The sequence below is a fragment of the Sphaerodactylus townsendi genome, unplaced genomic scaffold, assembly GCF_021028975.2.
Source record: "Sphaerodactylus townsendi isolate TG3544 unplaced genomic scaffold, MPM_Stown_v2.3 scaffold_20, whole genome shotgun sequence".
In the NCBI taxonomy this organism is placed as follows: Eukaryota; Metazoa; Chordata; class Lepidosauria; order Squamata; family Sphaerodactylidae; genus Sphaerodactylus; species Sphaerodactylus townsendi.
This window is the reverse complement of record NW_025950363.1, coordinates 437996-456665: the sequence shown is the minus strand read 5'-3', so window position 1 is coordinate 456665 and position 18670 is coordinate 437996. Positions and strand designations below refer to the sequence as shown.

The 18670-nt window shown below is 45.0% G+C and overlaps 1 protein-coding gene across 1 annotated transcript; it reads left to right on the top strand.

Annotated features, from left to right (window-relative positions):
- Positions 1–277: 277 nt before the first annotated feature.
- Positions 278–8497, top strand: CXCL11 (C-X-C motif chemokine ligand 11). Its single transcript, XM_048482707.1, has 4 exons — positions 278–379; positions 1499–1625; positions 6964–7036; positions 7833–8497. The coding sequence occupies exons 1-4, from the start codon at positions 319–321 to the stop codon at positions 7851–7853; spliced, it is 282 nt and encodes a 93-aa protein (XP_048338664.1). The 5' UTR covers positions 278–318; the 3' UTR covers positions 7854–8497.
- The last annotated feature ends 10173 nt before the right edge of the window (positions 8498–18670 follow it).

Below are 18670 nucleotides of genomic sequence, written 5' to 3'. Positions count from 1 at the left end.
CTTTCCCAGCCTCTGTTGCTTAATTTTAGAAAGCAATGAATGAGAAGGCGAACAAGCGCAACATTAATTAAAAGCTCTGATTTCTAAGAACTGTCTGGAATGGTTTAAAAAAACACCCAGCATTCTGTTATATCAAGCTAGGCGAGGAGAAGAGTCAGGCTTCCTTCAAAACGAAAGGGATGGAAATGGGAATTCCCCCCAGAAGTAGCTGTGGGTGAAGTGAGCCAATAAATACTAAACCCCAGAACTGTCTCTTCTCAACACATTTCCTTCTCCAACCACAGAACTGGAAGCGAGAGATCCTTAATTGAAGCAAAAATGATCAGGAAGGTCTCCCTTGCAATTGTTCTGCTTCTGCTGTGTGCGGTTATTACACAAGGTAACAGCATCTTATTTTTCTTCTGCTTAATGCTCTTGCATATGAAGCTGCCAAACTGAATCGGACGGTCAGTCTGTCAGGGTCAGCGTTGTCTGCTCAGACTGGCAACAGCTCTCCAGGTCTCAGGTGGTTTTTTTTCTGCATTGTTTAATGTATTAGTCTATCTAATTGTCAGCAGGGACCCATCTGCGGATGCTTAAAGCTGCAGATTAGGGCCATGTAAATATGAAAGGGGTATTTCTGTAAACCTAGGTGTTCCTCTCTCCAGTTTTGAATCTTAATTCTGAATGGGGGTGGGAGTTAAAGCCCCCCAAGCAGAGAAATGCACGGAAGGAGGGGAAGGGCAAGGAAGAAATCATAGAAGCCGTTGCCCTTTGCCCCACTTAGCTGCTGAGGATGTGATGCTGAAGGCAGGCAAGGGAAGGAGGAGCAGGAGCCATTGCTGCCCTACAGTGGCAGAGGCTGGGTGGATATGGGGAAAAGAGGGCCAGGAGGGCTACCTTTGACACCACAGTGGCAGTACTCAAGGCCAGATGGTTGGATGAGGAGGAGATGCAGCAGTGCCCCAGTCACATGAGCCTGGTGAGAGAGAAGTTACCTCACAGACCACTTGAGGCAGGCAGGCAGGCAGGCAGGCAGGCAGGCAGGCAGGCAGGCAGGCAGGCAGGCAGGCAGGCAGGGGTGATTCAAGTGGTCAGGCCAGCTGACAATTGTCTGACCTCCCAATCAAGCAGGTTGGAAGGGTTCCTTCCGCAAGTTCTATGGGTCTCCATTTGTCCTGTTTAAAACTTAAGCCTTGTTTCAGATCTTGGTAATCCTAGCCCTATTGCGTTGCTTATTAGATGTCTCCTCCTATTGATTGCATTGACCTACACTGCATAATCCCACTCAACTATCTGTGGCACAGGGAGATGCAAAGAAATAAAGAAATTAAACAAAATAAGTCTCTTACAGTCCGCCTTTCTGGTTGAGACTCAACAAGGCAGATATATAGCAAGGCAAACTCTTCTGAAAGAAATAAACGGCAGACAATATTTACTGAGGCTTGCAAACAGCAGAATACGACCATGATTTCACGACTGTCTCAGGTGCTTAACCTAAACATGCTGCTTGTTGCAGGAATGCCGACCTCCAGGAGAGAGCATTGTCTCTGCCGAGGAAAAGACATCTCCTCGATCGGGATCCACCGCATAGCTCAAGTGGAATACCACCGCCCAAGTGCCAGCTGTGGTCGGGAGGAGCTGATGTAAGCATCCGGCGAGCACAAAGCCATTGTTTTTATGCTTTTATGAGGCTCCCTTATCTTTACTAGGTCAGTGATGGCGAACCTTTTTGAGACCGAGTGCCCAAATTGCAACCCAAACCCCACTTATTTATCGCAAAGTGCCAACTCGGCAGTTTAACCCGAATGCTGAGGTTTTAGTTTAGAAAAAACCGGTTGGCTCCCTCTTCCTCTGCCCCATCCGCTCGAGCAGGGGCCAGCCTGCTCTAGCCTCCAGCAAGTCCTGCGTGCACCGCTCTGTGCCTCTCTAGCATCTCTGCCTCTTCTTTGCCCCCCCCCCCTCGAGCAGCAGCCACCCAGAGCACAGGCACCAGACCCATCAGCCGAGTCCTCCCTGCTCACCGCGGTGTGCACACGTCGTGCTCAGTGGCCCAGGCCAGCCCAGACATGTGTGTGGGGGTGTGTGTGATTTTCCGCCCCACACATGACAAACTCTGTGTGTCTGTGCCCACAGAGAGGTCTCCGAGTCCCACCTCTGGCACCCGTGCCATAGGTTTGCCATCACTGTACTAGGTCTCTCCTTCCTGCTGCCAGCCTTCATCCCTTCCTGCTTCTTCTTATTGTACCTCTTCACACATTTGGTCTGTTTTTAATCAACAATCATACAGTTAACTAGATCCCAAAGGTCATCTGAAGCTGGCAGTGATGTCAAAGGCTTTCGCGGCCAGAATCAACTGGTTGCTGTGGGTTAATCTGGGCTGTGTAACTCTGGCCTGGTAGTTTTGGGTCCTAACATTTCACCTGCATCTGTGGATGGCATCTTCAGAGGTATGTCGTGGTATACCAGTCATAGATGCCGGCAAAAGGATAGGACCTAGGACAATGGCCACGCAGCCCGGAAAATCCATAACATGTGTGAATTATTAGGACTAATAAAAGGAAACACTTCTTCACGCAACGTGTGATTGGTGTTTGGAATATGCTGCCACAGGAGGTGGTGATGGCCACTAACCTGGATAACTTTAAAAGGGGCTTGGACAGATTTATGGAGAAGTCGATTTATGGCTACCAATCTTGATCCTCTTTGATCTGAGATTGCAAATGCCTTAACAGTCCAGGTGCTCGGGAGCAACAGCCGCAGAAGGCCGTTGCTTTCACATCCTGCAGGTGAGCTCCCAAAGGCACCTGGTGGGCCACTGCGAGTAGCAGAGAGCTGGACTAGATGGACTCTGGTCTGATCCAGCTGGCTTGTTCTTATGTTCTAACAGCCCACAGGAAGCGATGGCTCCATTTTTTCTCAGGGTAGGGTCAATTTAGCTGGCTCCCATAACAGGAAAGAGGTGGGCAGCACAAATTAAAACTTCTGTGCCAAAACAAATGAGAGTTGAAACATGATGAGCATGATGGATCCCTGACAAATGTCTGAATCTGGAGCCAACCCAGAATCCACATTTTAAAAAAAATTATTTTCTCACACATAAAACAAACATAAAACAAAATGCAATCCAATACACTCCATATACTGACTTCCAGCTATCTCATCTTTGATTGAAATTAACCTCTAGAATCGTGCATTTAGTTAAAACATTAGTTCCATTTTAAAATGTATTCTAGTGTTTACAGTCTTTTAAAAAAAAGATTTAAAACCCTGCTACTACTTTTCTATTTGGATTTGTTTTCAAAATATATTCTGTAAAAGGTTTCCAGTTTTCTAAAGAAATTGTTCAAGTTATTGTTCCTTACTAGTATCATCAGCTTTGCCATTTCTGAATATTCTGTAATATTTCATACTTCACAATCTAGTCCTCTTTTGTTGGAATCAAACTTGGTTCTCCAGATTAGAATCCACCTGCTCTTAACCACTACACCACGCTGGTGGAGGACAGAAAGGAAGGTGTAAGCAAACCACTGGGCACTTCCTTCCTGGGGTCTTCCAAAATCTGGGACTTGTCTTTAAATCAAGGATATAGTCCCACTAGCTTCAACCCTCTCCCCAGATTCTCTTATGCAACCCAGGGCTTTCTGACACTAGATCAGAGGCTCTTTCCGCACATGCAGAATAATGCACTTTCAAACTGCTTTCAGTGCTCTTTAAAGCTGTGCGGAATAGCAAAATTCACTTGCAAACAGTTGTGAAAGTAGTTTGAAAATGCATTATTTTGCGTGTGCGGAAGGGGCCTTAGTTCCAGCTTGGCTTCCTAACATAGTGTGACCAGATGTCCCGCTTTTGGCGGGACAGTCCCGCTTTTAACCAATTTGTCCCGCAGGGTTTTTTAAATGTCCCGATTTTTGGAAGGCTGCCGCACTGCCTTCTGGGGTGTTATCCTTTTCATCCCCTTTTTTCCGCCTGTCACAGTCTGGGTGGTGGAAACAGAAAGCGCCCCCAGAAAGCAGTGGCGGTCCCGCGCCAATGCGACGCGTGCATCCCGCCTTAAAAAGGTGAAAGTCTGGTCACCTTATCCTAACACTATTAGTTCCCCCTCTTCCCTTACCACCAGCATCCAGCAGCTGTTTGCGCTCTCAGTTTTTCTTCAAGTCCCCCCTGCATTTTCTCAGACCACCTTTGAGGAAAAACACAGGGACCCCTTTGTTCTGCTGCAATCTGCCAACAATTTTTAAAAGCAAATTATCTACAGAGCAAGTTAGTGTAAGCAAACAACTCAAGTCTGGCGCTCCTTCCCTACATCATGGGCTTTTCTTTTGTAGCTGCAAATTCTAAGTAGCCGCAATCTCAAATGGGTTTCAGAAAGGTGGGGGATTTGATAACTTTTCATTTGCCTTTGGTGAAGTAGACTCTGGGTGATGACAGCTTTAAGTCTTTATTAATTTAAGCATAAGCATAAGCATTTTATTGTCATTGTGCACGCACAACGAAATTTACAGCAGCATTCCTCGATGCACACAATTTCAGACTCATACCCCATCCTCACTTTCGCCTTCCTCCACCCATCCCTACACAGCCCCAAACACATCAACACGAAGCCACGGAGTTCAGCATAGCCACAGCTCTAGAGTAGAAGCTGTCTCTAAGCCTCTTTGTCCTAGTTTTGATAGACCTGTATCGTCTGCCGGATGGTAACAGTTCAAAACAGTTCACTGTATTTTAGTTTTTGTAGTTGTGGGAACTGTGATTTGGGGGTTAACTGATATAATTGGTTATTGTTTGTAGTATATTATTGTGATGCATTATTAGGCTGTTGATGTTGTATTATGATTTGTTCCTGTTTATGCTATGCTTTATTGGGAGGGCGGGATATAAATTAAATGTGAAATGAAATGAAAAAAGAGAGTGTGCTGGATGAGACGGGTCTCTCAGAATATTTTGGGCTTTCTTTAGGCTTCGGGAATGATAGAGTTCTTCCAAGGAGGGGAGAGGGCAGCCGATAATCCTCTGTGCAGTAGTGATCATTTGTTAGTCCTTGTTTAAATTGTTGGTATCCCTATTTTTCCCCCCAAAACATCCTGATAGTGGAAAGTTCTGGCAAGCTGCCGCCAGCATATGGCAAACCTGTAGGTTTTTCAAGGCAACAGACAGAACAGAGGTGGTTTGCCCTGCCTGCCTCTGCATAGCAACCCTGAACTTCCTTGGTGGTCACTCACCAAAATGCTAACCAGGGCTGACCCTTTTTAGCTTCCAAGAGCCGGTGAAATCTGGTTAACCTGGACCATCCAGGTCAGGGCATTAAAGGGTAACAGTGGTGGTAGAAGCTGACTTCTGGTGACCCCATGGGGTTTTCCAGACAAGAGACAAACAGGTGGTTTGCCACTGCTTGTGTAACCTCTATCTGTGGGTTCTGTGGGGCAGAACTTGGAATGAGTTTGCAACAACAAATTTTTAGAAACAAAATGGTTTACTTCTTAACATATAACACAGGTGTCAAACTCGCGGCCCTCCAGATGTTATGGACTACGAAGGTTCCATCATCCCTGGCTTTCAGCATGATGCTGGCAGGATGATAAGGAACTGTAATCCATAACATCTGGAAAACAGTTTGATTCCTATAACCTCCTAACATCAACATTTAACATCACACTTCAAAGGTCCTGTTCGGGTTGCATTTTCAAGTCCTTATATTTTACAGTCTACTGATGCTGCCGAGTCCAATTCTTCTTTGCAAGTGGGTTGGCTCCTGAAGACTCCAAGGGCTTGATGAACAGGATTCAACATGGTGAAGGTTTCCAGGAGAACTCTCACCCATTACAAACACAAAAAAGAACCCTCAAACAATAGCTCCAACATTTACAACATGGCAAAATAAACAACTGCAGCTTCCCAGTAGAAGTTCCCAACAACATTGCAGTTACCCTTAACCAAGGTGTTGGGGCTTATACAAATCAAGCTGTCCGAAGTCTGGTAGCCTTGTCTCCTCCAAACTACATGAGCTCTGCGGCCTTCTGCTGCTTTGAGTCTCCACCCCTTTCTGGGTCAACCCATTCTGAGCATGGGGGTTACACTTGCTTCTGTGCAGAAATTCTGGACTTCTTCGGTGGCCTCCCGTACAAATATTAACCAAGGCTGACCCTAGGGCCATCCAGGTTGGAACTTAAATATTTTACAAATCTAAAACCACTAACAATAGTCCCAGATCCTAGTACACCAACAAGATGAAACAGCTCACCTCCTCTGCAGCTGTATCTTCCAGCCAAATATTTCAAACCTGAAATATTCTCTTGTTCATGAGAGCCAGTGTGGCGTCGTGGTTAAGAGCGGTGGACTCTAATCTGGAGAAGCAGGTCTGATTCTCCATTCCTCCATATGAGCAGTGGACTCCTATCTGTGAAATTTGTTTCTCTGTTCTCATACATGAAGCCTGTTGGGTGAACTTGGGCGAGTCACGGTTTTTCTGGAACTCTGGGCATTTTCCCATTTGCAACTTTTAACAATGCTTAAAGTAGCGCTGAGGTCCCCCCGCCTCCCACTACAAAGGCGGCGACAAGCATGGCAGCCCGACGCTGCTGCTGTCGCCCCCCCTCAGCGCCCAGCGTCATTCGAGCTCTTTGCTACTACGCCTTGATGATGACCCGTGCAGGTCGCCCAGGGTTGTGGGGAGCCAGAGGCGTGAGCCTGGAATGGCCAGCCAGCTCAGAGAAGCCCCAGCCCAAAGCCAAAGGCGAGGTAAGTGGGAAAACCCCCTCTGTTAGCCCCATTTACCTCACAAGGTGTCCGTTGTGTGGAGAGGAAGAGAAATGAATTTGTCGACCACCTTGAAACTCCTTCCAGGAGACAAAGCTGGGATATAAATCCAAATTCTTCTTGTCAGCTCACCTTGCACAAATTCCCAAATAAAATGTTGAATACTGGCCGTAATACAGAGCAATTTTGCCCCCACTTAAGGAGACTCTTTTTCCACTTACTTTACAGAGTCACATTGAAACGCAACGGGTCAAAAAAATGCTTGGATATTAACTTGGAACAAGGCAGGATAATAAAAGAGGTGAGTAAAACCTATGAAATACTGGATGGAAAAAGTATCAGTTGGGGGGCTGGGCTGGGCCCCCTCTCAATAGAGCTGCCAAGTCCCCCCTAGCTACCAGTGGGGGGGTGATGGGATAGGGTTGCCAAATCCAGACTGGGAAAACTCCTAGAGATTTGGCGAGGACAGGGACCTCATTGGGGCATAAAGTCCACCCTCCATTCTCTCCAAGGGGACTTATCTCAGCAGTCTGGAGACGAGCTGTATTTCTGGGGTGTCCCCAGATCCCACCTGGAGCAGTGGTGGGATCCAAACATTTTAGTAACAGGTTCCCATGGTGGTGGGATTCAAACTGTGGCGTAGCACCAATGGGGCTGGGTGGGGAATGACGGCAGTGGCCTCGGCATTCCGGGTGGGGCATTCCCATGGAAGGCTTTGGCAGGGACGCCAGCCACTGTGCGGTCTTGAAGCGGGAAATCTAATGCATGCAGTGAGCTGCCAGGCTGCCGCGCACATGACCGGGCACCTCCCTGCTAGGCGGGCTTCAAGTACTGCCATTGGCGCTACTGCTGAGGAGGAGAGTAACTCAAGGCAAAAAAAATCGCAGCGGCAAAAATCACCCATTAGTAACCCCCTCTCGGCACACACAAATAATTAGTAGCCTACTCTTGGGAACCTGTAAAAACCTGCTGGATCCCACCTCTGACCTGGAGGGTGGCATCTCTACCTCCCAAACCTCACTAACTACAAATAGGCATATAGCACAGCTGCAACAAACCAATCACAAAACAGGTTGCTACTTTTGTTTCCCTGACAGGCAATCATGAGGAAAAGATAATAAAGATTACCAGACGGGGGAAAAGAAGAAGAGTGTGGTGAAAAATGGACATTTCCCAGACAACGCCATTGTCGTTTTTGATAACAGAAGAGAACATTTGGCAAAGGTTATTTATGATACCTTCACGAGCAGCTGAAAAACTGTAGACCAGGGCAGAGTTTGTGCGTGTGGAGAAGGAGAATTTAAACAGCAGCGTCTTCTTCTTCTTCAGTAAAAAAACAGTTGAGACATCCTTAGGTAGTACAGGGGGAGATTTATATAGACATAACAGGGTTTGTTCTTCCCGCCTTGACTTTTTAAAACAAGGTTTCTGAAATACGGGTACGTCGGTATAGGGAATAGATCATGTGGCCTTACTTGTATTTCGAGGCTGTTTTTATTTGAAAGGGGACTTATTACAGACCAGCTGAGAAATGCATCTCTGTGGACTAATAAAAATAATAAAAATTTTAAAAAAGCAAACCACACCTTTAAAAAAAAAAGCATGGTCGTGTGCCCCATGTCATCACTGATGGCATAGGCACTAGCCAATATGTGCCGGCGATGGCTTCATGAACTTATATCTGAAAGGGGGAAATGCGGTTTGATCAGTAGTGTTGGAAATATTAGGGTTGCCAGCTCCAGGCTGCGAAATTCCTAGAGATTTTGGGACATTGCATAAGGAGGGCAGAGTTTGGGGGTGGGGGGAAGAGAACTCAGCAGGGGTATGATGCCCTAGACCAGTGGTTCTCAACCTTCCTAATTCCACGACCCTTTAATACAGTTCTTCATGTTGTGGTGACCCCCAACCCTAACATTTATCCATTTTACAGATGGAGAACACTGATGCAGAGAGTCTTAGGCGACCCCTGTTAAAGGGTCGTTCGACTCCCAAAGGGGTCCCAACCCCCAGGTTGAGAACCACTGCCCTAGACTGTTCCCTCCTAAGTTCTCATTTCCTCTAGGGTCTGATCTCTGTAGTCTGGAGGTCAGTTGTAAAATCAGGAGAACTCTGATCCATTGGCAACACTAATTACAGAGGACCCTAAAGCAAGGCCCAGGGTGTACACTCGATTCCCACAGATCCATTGGCCAGGGCTATGCACCTCCCTTTTATACGAATCAGGACACACTCCACACTCCACCCTTTTATACGAATCAGGACACACTCCACACTCCACCCTTTTATACGAATCAGGACACACTCCACATTTCCCCATCACTTTCAGATGTTTAAAGGAGGACAATCGGGGCAGGGAATTCTACCTTTACTGAATTTCTTGTTGAGGAACTCCCAATAAGCTTCTCAAGGACCTTTAGAATGAAATTCAAATCCCACTGGATTGGTTGTATAATGGCCCTATACTGTTTGGGACCAAAATCCCTGAAGGACTACCTATTGCCTTTTGAACTTACTCTATCACAGTGGTCATCTTGTGGGGGCTCTGGTTCAGGTGCTCCTACCCTCTAAGATTAGGCCGGCAGCAATTTAAGAGGGGACCTTCTTGTGGTACCCAAACTTGGAAATCCTCTCCCTGAGTAGATTCACCTCTTCCCTTCTGTTGCCATCTTCTGCCCATGGGTGAAGACTTCCTTGTTTCTCTTGGCATTCATTCAGTTATTCCATGCCCCCTCCCCTGGGTTTTAACTTTTAATTTTTTATCTTTTGTATTCATATTATGTTCAGGTTTTTATTTGTTTTAATCGTGTTTTTGAGTATTGGTGTAATTAGTTCTGAAGATGAGATTTTAATTTGTATTTTATAATTTGTGGGCCACCTTGGTGATCCTAGGTGGGCTAGAAAGACGGGATAAAAAGTTTGTTAATGTACAAATAACTAAATAACAGCATGTAGTTTTGGTTACTGCATTCAATAATTAATTTTTCCTGTTTGCTTTTGGTAACTCTTCCAAGCTACTCGGTGACTGATTTAGTCAATATTTGAAGAAAGAACAAACACAGCTACTAATTAAACCAACTGCAGCATAAAACTACATCTTCTCTGCTGGCAAAGGTGGTTAAATGAATAAAGGAAGGGAATCCCCTCCTTCGGTTTCTTTTTCCCACAGAGCTAAAGAACCTGTTTAACCATAACAGGTAAAATTAGCTGACAAGCGAAACAAAAAACCAATTTCCCAATGTCTCTGTCTTCTAAAAGCTTTGTAGCCTCGTGGCTTAATAGTCTTTGAGTGGAAGACCTTGGCCTTGAACTAGAGTAGTCAACTCTTGAGTAGAGAAATTCTTGGAGATTTGGAGGTGGGGCCCAGGGAGGGACCTTTTCATGATATAATGTGATACAATCCACCATCCAACCTTACCTTGAATGCCTGTTTATTAGTGTTCTTGTCTCAGCCATATGATTTTTTCATGCCAAAAGGTTCTATTTTCTCCAGATTTTTGCCATGGATCCTTCCGCACATGCAGAATAGTGCACTTTCAAACTGCTTTCAATGCTCTTTGAAGCTGTGCGGAATAGCAAAATCCACTTGCAAACAGTTGTGAAAGTGGTTTGAAAACGCATTATTCTGCGTGTGCGGAAGGGGCCCAGGAATGCTAACTGGTGGTGAAAAGTAGGTATTTCCTTCATGTATCACCTGGCTACGCTGGCCAAAACATTTAGAATGCTCTTCAGAAGGCCAGCCTACCTACAGGACAACTGTGGTGATGGTGCTTATATAAAACTGGATTCTACAGTCAGTGCTGAGTTAAAAGCCATTTGTTTGGGGTCGAAATTCCTATACCATTCTGTAATAGGGCCTCACTATAATCCATTATGTGTATCTGGCTTTGCACAGTGCTATTATTTTTGCTTTTTATGTTGATAGTTTATATCTGTTTGTTTTATTTGATGTGACTTTTTTTACTAGTTGTTGTTTTACTCATTTGTTATGCCAATAAAGGAAATGAAGTGTGTTTGTCTGTGTGTTTTTGATGTGTGAGAACAAAAAAAAGCAGTTTTCTGTCTGAAACAGTTCTTGACGTTTTCCTGGTAGACCTTTGAGACCATCAACAGCCTTAAGAACATAAGAACGTAAGAACAAGCCAGCTGGATCAGACCAGAGTCCATCTAGTCCAGCTCTCTGCTACTCGCAGTGGCCCACCAGGTGCCATTGGGAGCTCACATGCAGGATGTGAAAGCAATGGCCTTCTGCGGCTGTTGCTCCCGAGCACCTGGACTGTTAAGGCATTTGCAATCTCAGATCAAAGAGGATCAAGATTGGTAGCCATAAATCGACTTCTCCTCCATAAATCTGTCCAAGCCCCTTTTAAAGCTATCCAGGTTAGTGGCCATCACCACCTCCTGTGGCAGCATATTCCAAACACCAATCACACGTTGCGTGAAGAAGTGTTTCCTTTTATTAGTCCTAATTCTTCCCCCCAGCATTTTCAATGAATGCCCCCTGGTTCTAGTATTGTGAGAAAGAGAGAAAAATTTCTCTCTGTCAACATTTTCTAGCCCATGCATAATTTTATAGACTTCAATCATATCCATAAAATTATGCATGGGGTAGAAAATGTTGACAGAGAGAAATTTCTCTCTCTTTCTCACAGCCTTGGGACCTGCGTGCCATCCACCCAACCTGCATGTTTGTAAATATTTAATAACTTGTCTCCAATATTCACTGCACAAAGGAAACAACTTTTCTTGCTAGCTGCTCAAGCAGGAACTGGATTTAGCTGCAAAGTCATATTGTCGACCAGATTTGCGCCCTGCAACCACAGGAATGTTGCTTGGCAGGAAAGGTCAGGGGAGAAAGTCCCCATCCCTCATTTTGGACATGTGATTTATGCTAAGAGCGTCTATAATTCTGGCCAGCTCATTAACTCCATAAACTAATCTTATGCTCATTTGCTTGGCTGAAAGTCCCATTTCTTTCAAATAGGATTGAGTGGCATGTCACTATTGATATCAGTGAGTAAATGTGCCCATGAGCCAGGAATCAGTGATGGCGAACCTATGGCACGGGTGCCAGAGGTGGCACTCAGAGCCCTCTCTGTGGGCACGCACAGAGTTCATCATGTGGGGGGTGTAAAATCACTCCCCCCCCACACACACACATCTAGGCTGGCCTGGGCTGCTGGGCTCAATTATTAGCATTAAAGCTAAGACCTAGTTTTGGGGAAGCAGTGTAGGTAACCCTGTTAAGCGCTGTTAAACCCCACTGATTTTCATGCAAAGAACTAAAGCGCGATCCTTTACCTGGGAGTTAGCTCGGTTGCTGGCAATGGGGCTTGCTTCTGAGTAAACCCTCCTAGGGTCGTGATTCACACGTTTGAAGAGTTGCATGGTTGCTTCAAAGCAAAGTCAACAACTACCACCAAGCTTACTCCCGAGTAACGCACGCCTCAGAGCCAACCATTTGTTCTTAACTAAAACCTCAGTATTCAGGTTAAATTGCCGTGTTGGCACTTGACGATAAATAAGTGGGTTTTGGGTTGCAGTTTGGGCACTCGGTCTCAAAAAGGTTCACCATCACTGAGCTAGGTTGTGTTATCCTTGTAACTACAGTTTCTGCCTCTGGATTTGGAAATTCCTGAGGTTTTGGGAGTGGAGACTGGAAACAGTTGTGTTTGGGGAAGGAAGAAACCTCGCAGCAGGGTTTAAAGCCTTGGGCTACCTTCTGAAGCAACCATTTTCTCCAGTCTGATCTCTGCAGTCTGGAAATGAAGTGTAATTCTGACAGATCTCCAGGCCCCATCTGGAGGTTGGCAAACCAACTTGTAACTCTAGCACTAGACAAACACATTTAAGGTTGCTTCCATATGGAGCTCTTGCTCCTTACTCCCCATTTCACCCCTCCCCGGCCAGCAGCAGAAATTTTATATTTGAGCTGTTACAGGATCTCCATCTTTCTTGGCTCTGCTGCTGGATCAAGTGGTAGTCGTGAAAGACCTTAACCAGAGACCCAAGAGAGTAGTTGTCCACCATAGCAGATCTCAATAGATCAAGAGTTCACTCAGTGAGTAGGCAGGTTCATCTGTGTTCCCACCCTTCCACACACACAAACACACACAGTGGCGTAGGAGGTTAAGAGCTCGTGTATCTAATCTAGAGGAACCAGGTTTGATTCTCCACTCTGCCGCCTGAGCTGTGGAGGCTTATCTGGGGAATTCAGATTAGCCTGTGCACTCCAACATACGCCAGCTGGGGGACCTTGGGCTAGTCACAGCTTCTTGGAGCTCTCTCAGCCCCACCTACCTCACAGGGTGTTTGTTGTGAGGGGGGAAGGGCAAGGAGATTGTAAGCCCCTTTGAGTCTCCTACAGGAGAGAAAGGGGGGATATAAATCCAAACTCTTCTTCTTCTTTATTCAGCTCAAATCTTCTGGCTTGTCAGGTTGTGTTCATCGGGAATTATAATTGTAATTCCTAGTACTGCCTAATGTTAAATTATACTTAAATTATATTATCAAGCAGCTGGCCTGGTTTGGGTTGCAGATTCGATTAAAAACCCAGATCAAAGAGTAATAAAATGAGAAACAGCAGGCTTGCTTAATTATCTATGGACTTTTTAAAAGTTTTTAAAACATAGCATAAAATAGAAGACGTTTAATTAGAAATGGATTACTGAAAAATTGGGAATCTTTCCAAAGAATAGTTAGTTCTCCGATATCCCCATTAAAGCCCTCCGTAGAAGCATATTATAATAATGTGAGAAAAAATGATTTATAATATACGGGAATATAATAAACTCTCAAGGACAAATCAAGTCTTGACAAAAGATGAAGGATAAGGGCAAAAAAGTACAGCTACTATATTTTCAACTGCTTTCAAGATTTTAAAAGGACATTCACACAGCAAGAGGTGTGATAAAGAGCTGATAGTAAAAAGAACATTTATTAGGACAGATTAATAAGCTATTACTTCTATTCAACACAGACACAGAACAACATTAAAGCATGTATGGTTAGATGGGGGCAAAATTTGGAGGAAGAGATATTTCTCCAACAATTAGAAACCTTATATAGATGAAAGATGTAAAATTTATAGTTAGTCAAATAGTAAGAGAAAATTGGGGATGTTTTATTAATTGGTATATTACCCCAAACAATATTTTTTTTCATTTTTAAGTTTCCTTCATTATAATTACAGTTGTAAATATACTCATATACATCCAAAATAAATCATAACCTGTTTACAAATTCATAATACATTAAACAATTTTCCGTTTTCCATCTTAACATAAATTTAAAGAGCTTCCGCATTTGCATACCAACCTCTTAACGTTTGTTACTTTATTCCAATAATTATAAGTATTTTATACCTCTATTCTTTCTTATACTTCTTAAATTATATCTAAGATCGCATATTTTTGTTTTGACTTAACTTCAATGTATTTAATCCATAATAACCATAAATTCTTGAATTTTCCATTATTCTCCAACTTTTCATATCCTGAAAGTCTTGCTATCTTCACTAAATCTATAACTTTATGTCGCCACTCTATTATCGAAGGAATTGTCTGTTGACGCCAATATCTGGCTAGCATAATCCTAGCCGCCGTTGATAAATATTGAAATAATGTTGTATTTTCATTTATTTGCCCGTCGTCATACATTCCTAATAAATCTATTTCAGGAGTGCATTTCACATTTACCTTTAAGATTTTCTGAATTTCCTTGTGTACATCACGCCAAAATGTCTTAACCTTCTTACATTCCCATAACATATGATATAAACTTCCTAATTCCTTCTTGCACTTCCAGCATTTGTTGGTAGTGCTAGTGAATCTAGCCAATTGACATCAAACAATATTGAGTACATGGACAAGAACTATAAGGCTTAGCTACACAAGTCCCCAGATATGCCCTGGGTCTTGTTAAGGTATGGCTGCCAATCTCCAGATGGGCCCTGGATATTTTCTGGGAGATTACCGCAGCCTTAACATTATATATCTGAAAGTCCAGATTCTACATATTTTTTTTAATTGCATTGGAGTAAAGGGGTTTGTTTGTTTATTTATTATTTGGTTTTATATACCGCCCTACCCCCAGAGGGCTCTGGGCGGTGCACAACATAACATAACTTCACAACAAGATACAACCAGAACAGATGGAGCAAATAAACAATTACAGAATATAATAAATAACACAGGCTCCATTAGCTATAAACTAAAAACCCATTTTTAAAAACCCATTAAAATAAAGCTGCGTCCAGCAATAAAACCCTTATCAAAACCCTCCCGAGGAAGGGGGGACGGTGGGTCCCATTGATATTAAGAGGACCCCAGGTGTAAGGGGGATAAAAGGGGGCATTCCAATTAGCAGCCGGACACTCCAAAAGCCCTGTGGAACAACTCCGTCTTACAGGCCCTGCGGAATTCACCAAGATTCTGCGGGGTCCGGACAGCTGGAGGAAGGGTGTTCCACCAGGCAGGGGCCAGGGCTGTAAAGGCCCTGGCCCAAGTGGAGGCCAGTTGCAGCATTGAGGGGCCAGGAACCACCAGCAAATTGGCCTCTGCTGAGCGCAGAGGTCGAGCAGGGACATATGGAGTAATGCGGTCTCGAAGGTACGAGGGTCCCGAAGGTTTAATCAGTGGTTAGCGTAGCCAGATGCAAAGGAAAATGATGTTCTTGTTATGCCTTTAATAACTGTCTACAAGAGGGACCTTTCTAATTCCTTCTTGATAAACCTTAGCAACCTGTGTGGTGTAGTGATGAAGAGCAAGTGCATCTGGAGAACCAGGTTTGATTCTCCGCTCTGCCACTTGAGCTGTGGAGGCTTATCTGGTGGACCAGATTTGCTTGTGCACTCCAACACATGCCAGCTGGGTGACCTTGAGCGAGTCACAGTTCTTCGGAGCTCTCTCAGCCCCACCCACCTCACAGGGTGTTTGTTGTGGGGGGAGGAGGGAAAGGAGATTGTAAGCTTCTTTGAGTCTCCTTACAGGAGAGACAATCCAAATTTTTTCTCTGGTCCAAGGGTTGTCCTCCTTTCCCACAAAGTTTGCAGAGGGATGGTTCTTCTTTCTCCAGAGAGCCAGCGCGGTGTCGTGGTTAAGAGCAGGTGAATTCTAATCTGGAGAACCAGGTTTGATTTTCCCCCTCCTCCACTTGAGAGGCAGAGACTTATCTGGTGAGCCAACTATGTTTCCGCACTCCGACACATGCCAGCTGGGTAAACTTGGGCTAGTCACAGTTCTTCAGAGCTCTCTCAGCCCCACCTGCCTCACAGGGTGTTTATTGTGGGGAGAGGAACAGAAAGAAGCTTGTAGGCCACCTGGTGTCTCCTTACAGGAGAGAAAGGTGGGATATAAATCCAAAATCATCATCATCATCATCATCATCATCATCATCATCTTCTCCTCCTTCTCCTTCTCCTTCTCCTTCTCCTTCTTTTTCTCCTTCTCCTTCTCCTTCTCCTTCTCCTTCTCCTTCTTCTTCTTCTTCTTCTTCTCCTTCTCCTTCTCCTTCTCCTTCTTCTCCTTCTCCTTCTCCTTCTCCTTCTTTTTCTTTTTCTCCTTCTCCTTCTTCTTCTTCTTCTTCTCCTCCTCCTCCTCCTTCTCCTCCTTCCATTTCTCTTCCACAGAACTCTGAATGTTTTTGGAGCCCGTACATCTGCAGCTGGTCACCTTTGTCATGGCAGGTGGTTTGTATGTGCTGTGAGTGAAATTCTTTTACTTGTATTGAGGGACCAGAACGTTTCCCACCCTCATAGCTTACAGTGTGAGTAATATCTCCAGAGGAATTTGCAGCTGGAGGTGAATGAGGGCTTTCTAGTTAGGTTAGCCAACTGACTTGGAGAAAAAGAGTCCTGTCTCTTTCCTAGAGGCATCACGTATAGAAATGAACAGCTGGAGCGTTTCCATCGCATGGGGGTGCTTAGGAAATGACACCCCATTAACTGTCTAAAGTAGGCAATCGACAACTCTATTTTCAGTAGCAGTGAAAATCTCCTGCCAGCATTTTTAGCTACATGGCAGTTTTGTTTACCTGGAAATGTCTCATTTCTCCAAATTCAGTTTCGGTTTCACAGACTTCTGCTGACAAGTGAAGGCAAACTTCCTTCAACGTTCCAATTTTTTTTCAGAGGACCCTGAGGGTCAAACTAGACGTTGAGACATCTGCAAATCTACCGTGAGGGACTCGTGGCTACACTGGAGCGGGGATTTCCCAGTTAGGAACGCCTTTTAAAAGTGCTATGAAGGCATAATTGGAGCACCTTCCTTATGAGGAGAGGCCGCAGCGTTTGGGACTCTTTAGTTTGGAGAGGAGACGTCTGAGGGGGGATATGATTGAAGTCTATAAAATTATGCATGGGGTAGAAAATGTGGACAGAGAGAATTTTTTCTCTCTTTCTCGCAATACTAGAACCAGGGGGCATTCATTGAAAATGCTGGGGGGAAGAATTAGGACTAATAAAAGGAAACACTTCTTCACACAACGTGTGATTGGTGTTTGGAATCTGCTGCCACAGGAGGTGGTGATGGCCACTAACCTGGATAACTTTAAAAAGGGCTTGGACAGATTTATGGAGGAGAAGTCGATCTATGGCTACCAATCTTGATCCTCCTTGATCTGAGACTGCAAATGCCTTTGCAGACCAGGTGCTCAGGAGCAGCAGCAGCAGAAGGCCATTGCTTTCACATCCTGGGCCACTGCGAGTAGCAGAGTGTTGGACTAGATGGACTCTGGTCTGATCCAGCAGGCTAGTTTTTATGTTCTTATAATTCAATTTGGGACCACAGCATTCAAGAGGAAAGTTCTAGGAATCGCTGGAAACTCTATGGCTTTATCATAGAGTTTCTGATCATTCCTTGAGTTGCCATCTGTCACATCTGTCACACAGGAAGCAATGTAATGACACACACAACAGTTCTTTTAAAAAAATGAGCAGAGAGTCAGGCTCATTCCGCACATGCAGAATAATGCCCTTTCAAACTGCTTTCAGTGCTGTTTGAAGCTGTGCGGAATGGCAAAATCCACTTGCAAACAGTTGTGAAAGTGGTTTGAAAACGCATTATTTTGCGTGTGCGGAAGGGGCCTCAGAGGTAGTGGTTCCTAGCAGAATCCAGCGGTCCTGTAGCCAGAGAGACAGATAATAAGCTGCCCTCCCTCAAAGTCCACTGACACCAGCCCTGTTCCACAGTCAATTTTACAGAACAGAACCAGAAGTCGGACTTTTTAGAATTCCGGCCTCCAAAAACTGGCTTGTCCTCTGGAAAACAAAGACATCTCACCATAACAATCTACCACATCATATGTATTTAAAACTTCTGGACTATGTTCTTGAGACACACTCCTGAAACAATACCCACCCTTGGAACCCTATTGCCAAAATAAAAACATGTAGCTTTATTTTGATTCAGGGTGGCAGCCTGAACTATATTTATCAGCTTCCTTACCACGGCCAATTAGCCGCTTGGTAGGGCTGATGGAATTGTAGTTCCCTTTGAACATTCGAGAGTCGCGAGGTTCCTCACCTGACTTAGTCGATTTCTAGCCCGCCCTTCAAATACAAAGACAGCTGTGAATCACCCACCGGCTGCAGTTGCCTCTGGGGGTGGGATGGGTGGAGCCAAGGTGACCGCTTCCGCTTAACTGAGGGTGGGAGCGAAGCCCAGGCCATGTTGGGCAAGGGCTGACGTCACCAGGAGGGGAGGGTGGATTGACCCTTTAAAGGGGAAAGCCCTCCTTTGTTCTGGCCATGTGCTTCGACCAGCCGGCGATTTGCCCACCCACCTCTCCCTGGGTTTATTCGGTTGTTGCATGTTTCTGTCATAGCCGTTCAGCGGTGGCGCCTGGGTAATGATCTGGAAGTGCCGATGGCGGCAAGAGGCCACCGCCCTGCCGAACCGGCAAATGGGGATCACCTCTTGCCAGGAGCGTCCGCCCGGCA